We start from the raw sequence: 9910 nt of genomic DNA, 5'->3' as shown, positions 1-9910 counted from the left end.
CCGACCCCCCCCGGGCTCCTCTGGCTTCTCCTCTCGCCCCCGCCAGGATTCACCACCCCCCAAAAAAAAGAAGAGTGGTTGCTCAGGAGAGCAGGGAATTCCGGGTCAAACCCCCGGGCTGGGATGTGGCTCCCGGGGGCAGAAGTTTACAATGAAGGGCTCATTGGCCACCAAAGGTGCCAGGGCTGGGGGCACAGCAAGAAATGAGGGAAACGCAGGGTTTCCTCCCCTCACTGCTCGTCTCTTTGCAGCCTGAGACACAGGAAGCCCCGCAGGAACAGGGTACTGATGGTTGCACAGCACACGGGGTGCAGCCTCCAGCCCTGCAGGCACCAAGAAAAGAGGTTTTTTTTCTTTGTTTTGTTCTCCATCGAGCTTTGCATCACCACATTGCTGCTGCCTCCTGCCTGGCTGCCCCACACCTCGGGTAAAAGGGGTTGAATTGTCTGGGAGCAGTTTCACCTCCAACAAACTCCTGCTCAGAACCTCACACACCAAATCCTCCCGGTGCATTCAGGGCATCACCCAAACAATGCAGGATTCCCAAGAAACAGGCCAATCAACTGGCAGGTTGTGACTTACTGTGAATGCCTGATGGGACATGGAAAAACCAGAGAACTGCCTTGAAGAACAACGTGTTACAGACACACCAAGGCAGGGGGAAGCCAGTGATCAAACACTTGATCTGCCTCTGAGTCAGTGGCCTCGTGTTCCTTGAGCAGCTGGAAACCCCTGGGGACGTGGGTCCTGCAGGGGGGCAGGACTGGCTTGGCTTTTGTTGGGTTTTTTTAAACCTGAGGTGGAACTGCTCACTCACTGAAGGGAGGGATCACAAACATCATTAACGTTTAGGAGAACCACACAAATGTTGCTCATTATTTCTCTGTAAATTCGATGTGCTGGGAGGGGCCCAGTGAGCACAGCCTGGAGAAGTGCCAAATGCAGCCTTTCTTAACAGCAAAACAGAGACTTTTCAGGTGTGGGCAGGACATCATCCCTTCTCCCAGGAGCCACCTCTGATACTGACAACACTCCTGTGATTCTGGAGAAGACTCAATATTCATTTTGACCAGGGTTAGTGATCTCCCAATGATAACACTCCCACCAGGGCAGCCCAGTCAGAACGTGGTTTCACTTACCTAGAAAACAGCTACTGACCCAGCAGGACTGCTCAGGGACTAACACACCTGCTCCTGCTGACCTGCAGCTCACACAGGAGGCACGACATGAAACCTGGGACTATTTCTGAATTCTAGTATCCAGCTGAACTGGCCTTGTTAGGAAGAAATTTAAATCCCCCTACAGATACTCACACCGTGCAGAATTCTAGTGCAACGTGCTTAAATATTTAAGGTTTCTTGTGCTTCCAGTATCAGACTGACTGTAAAGAACTGAACGTGAAGCAACGAAGTAAACACAATATCTATATTTTATGTTGTGCCATTTTACACTGAGACACTGTAGCTCTCTTTTTTTTGTACATTTAGGACAGCATTCTCCTAGCAATCACCTCTTTGCTCCTAGAGTGAGAATCAAAGACAGAGCACTGAGGTGCTGAGCAGCTTCACACTCCATAATGAATGAACACTCTAATGGCACCACAGCCCATCCCAGTCACCTGATGTTTTATTGATTCTCACAGCATCATCTTTGAGATGTAAATGTTCAGTTATTTGCATTCCAGAACAACTTGTAAAGAGACTAAGAGATCAGCAGCAATATAAACAATTGATGGTGTAAGAGGAGTATCAATATCAAGATCCTATCAAAGGCGTTTAAGTTGTACCTGGGAAAGAGCCTGAGCAAGGGATGGAAGGGAACAGCCAAGGAATGGAAGAAGAGACTTCCTTAATGCCATGAAGCTCCTGGAATGGGAGGGTGGGGAGAAGCTACAGCAATTCCCCTCTGGGATGCTCAGTATTGAGGGGTTTGTGGAAGAAATGCTGTCCTGGCTCCCTGTGTCCCAGCTCCGTGGGCAGGAGGGCAGGGAGGAGTGGGAACGGGATGGAGAAACTGCTGGAATATGGCTGTGAATATTGGATGTGCTCTGGGATCTGAAAGAGAGATCATGCCTTGGATGTAGAAGAGGCTCCAGACTTCCATATTCTGTGGGCAAAACCATCAAATTTCTCTTTTTAGGGTAAGCAGAGCAGAGCTCCCTGCTGCAGCTGCACCCCCGCTGAGCTGCTCTCCTGCCTGCAAACAGGAGTCCTGCTAAGAAGCTGCTGCTCTGGGGACAGGAGGCATTTCACCTGAGCCAGACACCCCCACTGGGGCAGAAAACCTGTCTGCTCTCTCTCCATCAACTGGCAAGAAGGCTGGACACCAGGACAGCCCCTGGGACACCAGGACAGCCCCTGGGATACTGGTGCTGCAGATACCAAAGTGGGTTTGATTTCCCTCTCCTCATGGACTCCCAGGGCATCACTCCCCTCTGATTTCTCTCTTGCACTTTGTTAATACATTTTAAAAGTCTAATCTTTAGTAATGCAAAAGTTTAACCTCTGAACATTTCATTTTGGTTCAAAATAATCCCATCTACACCACGGGGAACAGCCAAGGCCACTTGGACAACCAAACCAGAGGCAATTCTTTAGTGATTCACCTGATTCATGTGATACAGAAACGCTACCTCAGAGCTCCCAACCAAAGCCCCAGGCATCATGTCCTGACACTTCTGCACCATGGACACTCTGTACCTGACCAGCACCATGAAGCTGGGGGAACAGGGTCTGTCTTTGCCCCAGCACACACACCACATCCTCTGCCAGGCAGCACTTTTCACTGCTTGTGGTCGAGAGCTGGCAGAGCTGAAGAGGCTGAGCTGAGGGCAGGAATGGCTGCAGGGCTGTGATTGCAGGGGCTGAGCTCCTGCAGCAGGGAAGAGGTGGCTCCACATCTGTCAGACACACACACAAACCCTCAGCTCTCAAGGCTGGGTCCAGCAGCTGCTGCTTTCAAAGAGGACCTACTAAATGTGCTCTTCTCTAGCACCTCGTAGCACATACAACTGCAACACTTGATTCCTAAATGTGTCATCTGCCAGAGTTCTAGGAAGGGTTTACAGTTCAAATTAAACAAACATGGTAAACTGACCAACCTTCTGTGCACCCACAGCCTAAAGCAGAGGATCACTGCCATGGATTTAAGGTCTACAGGGCTGAGTTGTCCTATTAATTTGAGGTAACTTGTCCTTTCTTAAAAAAAAACACCACAAATAAGATTGCCAAGTCATTTTTCAGATACCAGAGTAACTTCCCAGCACTAACAGAGGGCAGGCCTGGCACAGGGCTTCTCATCCACAAACTGCTTTGAAGAGTTTGCTGCACCACACATCACTGCACATGCCTTTGTGTCATGCTATCCATATTTCATAGATCCTGGGAAGTGACCTTCATAAAATGCACATGAGGTTTCCCCATGGGAAACAGTTTCTCCTCCTTTGTTGAAAAGCTCTGAATTGTGTTGTTACTCCTTTCACAGACATGCTGAAAACCACAGCCATGACCCAGGATAAACTTCCTAATCGCTCTCTTAGCATAATCAGATCCATAAAAAGACAAAATAGAACTTATTTTTCAGAATTCACTCTTGACTTTACCTCCTGCTTCTTCACCAGACTGACTGTGCTCCTTCACATCTTCCATGTTATCCAGGCTTTCCATTTCCTGGGCCTTGCTCAGGCTGAGGTCTGCCAGAGCCTCCTGCCCTTCTGAAAAACACACAAACCACACAACTCTAGTTACCATCCTGTGCTCCCAGAGGATTTCCAGGTGACAACCTCAAAGTATCTGCAGCTCCCAGCGCTGCTCCCGATGCCCACAATGGTTTTCCCAGGGATGCAGCAGCTGCAGTTTGCTTGGATGGATTTGCTTCCCAAACTCACACACAAACCTCCTCGTGGAACACAAAACTTCACGAACATTTAAGCTCTTCCTCACACTAAACTAGTCTGGAGGTTGTTCTGGGTGACAACAGGAACACAACCTAGTGCATGTAACTCCAGATGTCACCTGTACCCCGGGCTGGTGCTGGCAGGTGGGCAGCCAAGCTCTCCAGAACATGCAAGAGGAATCGTAGCTCTACTTGGTTCATTTGGGCAAAATATTAATCATTCTGGCCCCAGGCCAGGAAGCTGCTCAAGCACATTTCATCAGAAACCTCTTTGAACCCAGTGGCACCTCCGTGCTCATTTCACATGTGCCCTCTGAAGCAGCAGCAGCACCAGAAGCTTCTGCCGAGGGCTGGAGCAGCAGCAGGTCCTGGGAACTGTAGTGACATTTATTGGGGTGAAGCTTTTTAAAGAAAACATCATAGAGACTGACTCTGATCTCACACAGATTTCTGTGCATTTCAGTTCAGCATTTTGGTTAGAAACTTAGGAGTGTTTCCTTTGGACAATCCTGTGCATCTGAAAGTTCGTAGCAACGTTGTGGAATTGCTGCTAAAATCTGAAACAAGTTTCAGTTTTTGATTAGCAAGAAAATTAAACACTTGTCAATCTCACACCAGAGGGTTGTTTTCATATTTTCAGAAACGCAGTCAACCAGAACAATCATATTATTCTTGCTTCCCTGAAACTTCCAGCTTTCTCCTGAAAGCATTTCCCTCCCTACTTGAGTCTTTTCCCCCCTTTAGCACCATTTCCCAGCATTAGATTGAACTTTGACAGTTTTATTCAAATTCTAGATTGTACTTTTTGCCTTTCATGCCTGTCTTTATATTTGGGACTCTGCTGTTCCATGTCCTGGGAACCCAACCCAGCTGCAATTCAGGTATTTTTCTCCATTTCAATTTAAAATGTTCAAGAGAGGGTGAGGAGCAACTTGCCCAGCACGGTACCTGCAGCCATGGGCTCTTCCTGAGAACTCCTGAGGTCCATCCCTGCCTGGGAACCTGCAAAAGACAGAACAGCAGTTGGACTTGCTGAGTATTTAGAACCACTCACGATGCCTTTTCCACCATCTCAGAAATTCCCATTTTCTTGGCTGAAAGCAAAATTGAAAAAGCAACATTTCCAAAGAAAAAACCATCAGGTCATTGTCACGTCTCCTTGTGCAGCCTCTTTCTGCCCCAGGTGCTGCCATGGGCACAGAAGAGAGATTGAGCCTTATTTTCTAGCTTCCAAAAATTCTAGAGCAGAATGATTTGGCTGCAGCAGCTCCCTGAGCAGCCTGGGAGCTCAGCCCTGCCCCCCTGGGAAGGGCTTTTCTCTCCAGCCCAAACTACAAGGTATTTTCACACTCCTTTTCCAATACAAAGGAAAACCCCTTCTCTTTGAGACCTGCTCTGTTCTCACGGGAACACAAGGTTAGTTCCCATGGAGAAATTCTGACTGGGATCACACCAGGGATTTATATATATATATATATATTTTGTAAGAGTTGAGACCTCCCTGTGCGGGTGCCCAGAGGTGCTGAGCACCCAGCAGGGCTGCTCTGGAGACACCCTGAGCTGCAGGTGTTTCCACCTCCCACTCCAGGCAGCAGCTCCCTGAGCAGCCTGGGAGCTCAGCCCTGCCCCCCTGGGAAGGGCTTTTCTCTCCAGCCCAAACTACAAGGTATTTTCACACTCCTTTTCCAATACAAAGGAAAACCCCTTCTCTTTGAGACCTGCTCTGTTCTCACGGGAACACAAGGTTAGTTCCCATGGAGAAATTCTGACTGGGATCACACCAGGGATTTATATATATATATATATTTTGTAAGAGTTGAGACCTCCCTGTGCAGGTTCCCAGAGGTGCTGAGCACCCAGCAGGGCTGCTCTGGAGACACCCTGAGCTGCAGGTGTTTCCACCTCCCACTCCAGTGCCCAAATTCAGCTGGAGACACAGACCTGACCTGTCCAGATAAACCTCTACCCAGTCCTGCTGCTGTCAGAGCTCCCTGACATGAGGGTTCAAGTACCTGCTTCCTTCCTCTTTCCTTTCCTCTTGCTTCTTTCTCCTTTTTACATAAGAGAAAAACTTTTATCATCTTTAAACATAAAAAAAAAATAATAGCTCCAGGACTCATAAAATTAATTCCTGGCAGTTACATAAGAGGAAGACTCATGCAGTGGCCATGAGGTGTTAACCACCAGTGACATTTACCCCATCATTAGCTGCCTTTACCACCACTGCACATGGAACATTTTTGTGGTCTCTGCAATGTCAAAATACAAAAGCTCTGTTAACTGAGCAGCCCAAGCAGCAGAAACTGCCCCAAACCCTGCCCAGGCAGGGGATGGGCTGATGCCCAAAGACAAACTCAAAGAAAAAAAAAAAGAGCAGAACTACCCAACAAAGGCTTTTGCACTGGTTGGCTCTGTTGTTTCCTAGACAAAAGCACCCAGCTCCCCTTTCTCAATCATGGGTCTAATGAGGGGTGTGGCTCCTGGCTGGAAGGCTGTGAAGATATTAGCACTTGGGAAACACATCCTAAAATTAAACCAGAGCTCCTGCCCTTTCTTGCAAGTTTAGCACTAATGCAAACTTTTCATTAGGTGTCTTTTATTAGAGCCAGGAGTGTTCCCTGTGTCACACAGACACTCGTGGGATTAAGTGACAAAAGTTCAAATATTTACCAAACTTGTATCTTTTAAATTAAATAAATAAGATCAATGAACTCCATCGTTGGAGCTCTTAATTTGTCTTTGTTTCATTTTATCATGGCAGGGCAAGTGAGGTGCAAAGCAGCAAATGCACCAAGTTATACAGCAAACAGTGATGGGGAAACATCAGTAAATACAAGGTACATGAGCAAAATTCACTCTAGCATTGATTTTAATCTTATATTGCAATAAGAGAGATAGCTAAACGACACAAACCTGGGTAGTTGTGCAAATAATTAAGGTCTGGGCAAGACAATGAAATCCCCACTATTCTGTAATAACTTGAATTAGATTTCAATTGCATTAGAAATCCTGGGCAGTTGCTTCATTGGGGGGTAAAGAGCTGGTCAGGGCCCCAGGGTTAAGCAAAAAGGGTCCCTGGGGGGGTGGGGGGGAAGAGGTGGGAACTGGAAACTGCAGCAATTGTGTCACCCTGGGGGTGCCAGGAGGTCTTGAAACAAAACTCTGGAGTCCCTGCTTCAAAGCAGGTGATTCTGCATCTATGTCTGTATAACTCACGTTGTTTTAGAACCCCCAGGACAGCTCCCAGGCAGTCACTGCTCTGAGGACACAGGTTATGGGTGGCAGCAGCTCGGGGTGCTGCAGTGTGACCCCCCAGGGCTGCCCCCTGCCCAGCTGAACCACAGGGAACCCCCCAGAGCCCAGCACAGCCAGGGCCACGTGGCAGCCCAGCCCAACCAGTCCCCAACACTCATCAGTGACTTCTGAGATCAGCCCTGTGCATGTGTTGACACCTGGTTGAGCACAACAGGTTCCTGCCCACGCTGGGCAGATGGACTGGCCAGTGCTCCTGAAGGGAAGCACAACACACTGTGAATCCTTCTTCTTCTCTGCTGACAAACATCCCAGTCTCTGTAGCCCTTTCAGGCCTCCAACATCCACACACCAGTACCTGGTTGCTTTATGCTATCAAGTCTCAAGCAGCTTCTTACACCCTTAGTGGTCTCCACATCTAACCTTGGGTTTCTTTCCCAAGTGTTTTAAACCAGATCCTTCACTGTGGCACCTAAGTGTGCCAGGAGGAGGCCTGGGAAGCTTCCTCCCCACTGCTGTACAAAGAAAAGCAAGTTTCTACCTAAGGCTCAGAAAAGCACAAGGTGGGGAAATCACTTACAGAGCACGTTATCTTCCCAAGCTTCAGAGATCCAGGGTCTGAGGTGCATGGAAGGGAGGCTGGTCCCGTGTGTTGGGGCTGACACACACAAAGCAGAAGTAAAATTCATGTGCTGCTGAAACCAACCAATCCTTTGGTTCTACACCAACAGCCAAGTGAGCAAAGGTATTTGAATATCTTGCTAAAAAAGTGCCTGGCATCGTGACCCAGCACAGGCTGCTCCAGCCTGCTGGGTGACCAGTTAACAACACAGCAACTACCTGGGGTTTTAACCCCCCAGAATGGATGTTTGGCAAATAAACAATAACACTAATTCCCTTCTCTCACCAGTGCAGCTGTAGCCAGCAAAACAGGAGGCACATCTTGAATTATTACCATCTTACCTGCTTGCCTCCAAAGTGAAAGCAGAAAATTGACTTTTCACTGCAGCTGCAGCTCCCAACCCACCCGTGACGGGGACACCTCTGGAAATCCCACAGGCTCAGCCACAGCACGTGGAGCTGCTTCCCTTGGCTTTGCACCATCTTAAGAGGCATCATCCCAAATGAACCACACACCAACCTGGGCCCCTGCCCCACAGGCAGCCCCCCAACCTTGCTCCCAAGTGCTCCCAGCACACCCAGTGCCTTTGCACTCTGCAGCAGCCAACGTTTCACCCCAGCACGTTTTTCACCTTCAACCTGCACTGAACCATTCGACAGAGAAGGTCTGTCTGGTTTCCCCTCTGACCAACCCTCTCCATGGCTTTCTCCAGAAGGTCCCTGGACCAAACAAACTCTTTACAGGGTCTCCAGCACTTGGCTGCTCTTAAGCACCAGGTAAAGCTTGAAATGAAATATGGGCCCTTTAAGTGCACGTGTCATTTTGGGAAGGAACCCTGAGCAGCCAAGGAGAACACTTTTCTCCTGTGACCTTTTGAAAAGAGCAGAATCTCTTCTACTCCTTCCACACGTCCATCCCAGCACAGCCAGTGGAAATGACAGTGGGAGGGCAGTTCTTGAGATCTTTGCAGAGCCAAACCAGTCAGAAGATGCAACCAAGCAGATTTGGGCTGCTCTGCCCCAGGTCTCCAACTGCTGCCAGTGTCTGTCTGTGGTCAGTGACCAGGCTGAGCACAGAAATCAAGGACAGAAGGGTCACCCCTTTGTCCTCAGGGACAAATCTCCCCTTGACTCCAGTGGAACCAAGATTTTCCCAACACCCATGACAGTCAGCACTCACTGGATCCAGAGGGAACAGGTGACCCCTATTCCATTAACTTCATCCCAAACACAAACAGCTCAGACACAGTAACTGATCCTCAGAAACCCCATCAACAGCACTAGGAGTTCACATGCAAATAATCCTCCAGGCTTAAGTGTACAAGGAACAAGAACAGAAAAATGAGAGTTCTCAAATAATCTCAGCTGTAAGGGCAGAAGAGCCCTCATTTTCTAATCAGAGACTAAAATCTCTAGGACACCTAAAGACCTTTCCTCCCCCCCAGGAGACCCAAGGGACCCAAGAAGAGGATCCTGTGCTGAAGTGCTGACCTGTCACCAGAGCCACTTTCTGAGCCCACCAGGCCCATCCCCCCGCAGGGAGAGGCCCCAGGCAGGTTCTCTTGAAGCAACTATTTAAATACAAACATTTATAAGCCTTTAGCAAAGGAGAACAGACTGAAAAAAAAAAAAAAAGACCAACCCAGCAAACAAACCAACTGCAGGTAACTTAAAATAACCAGAAACCTCAAGTCATGAAGAGCAGAATCTTAACTCAGCCCTTAGAACGGTGAGTTAAGGCAGAACGAACATCCACCTCGGACAGAGCAAAGGGATGCCCTCCCGGGCTGCGCAGGGACGCGGCAGTTCTGCTGTTCCCCGCACACGCGTGACCCGGGGGCTCAGCACCAGCTCAGCACCAGCCCAGCACCAGCTCAGCACCAGCTCAGCCTTCCCGGCTCCCACAGCCACGCGCGTGTCCCGAGAACCCAACGCGCCCCTGAGGCGCTGGGGCCGAACAGCGGGGAGAGCGGGTGGGGAACCCGAACTGCAGCACCCGCGTCCGGTGCTCGGGAGAAACGGAGGGAAGGGGGGGAAGGGGAAAAGCCCCGCGGGTTCCCCGCGGATCGGGGAGCTCGGGGCAGGGTCCCCCGGGGGGGCATTTCTCACCTTCCATGCTCCGGCCGCGGGTCCCGGCTGGCCC

General features: G+C 49.4%; 1 protein-coding gene across 1 annotated transcript in view; it reads right to left on the bottom strand.

Moving 5' to 3' along the window:
- The window catches only part of IKZF3 (IKAROS family zinc finger 3 (Aiolos)), a 27819-nt gene extending 22937 nt beyond the window's left edge, over positions 1-4882 (bottom strand). The window contains exons 1-2 of the mRNA XM_009993192.1: positions 4843-4882; positions 3602-3712 (exon numbers count right to left, since the gene is read on the bottom strand). Coding sequence (XP_009991494.1) covers positions 3602-3712; positions 4843-4882 — 151 coding nt within the window. The remainder of the gene's footprint in view (positions 1-3601; positions 3713-4842) is intronic.
- Positions 4883-9910: the final 5028 nt, after the last annotated feature.

The sequence above is a fragment of the Chaetura pelagica genome, unplaced genomic scaffold, assembly GCF_000747805.2.
Source record: "Chaetura pelagica isolate M959 unplaced genomic scaffold, ChaPel_1.0 scaffold1160, whole genome shotgun sequence".
In the NCBI taxonomy this organism is placed as follows: Eukaryota; Metazoa; Chordata; class Aves; order Apodiformes; family Apodidae; genus Chaetura; species Chaetura pelagica.
The sequence above is the reverse complement of the archived record's forward strand: the minus strand, read 5'-3'. Positions and strand labels throughout refer to the sequence as shown.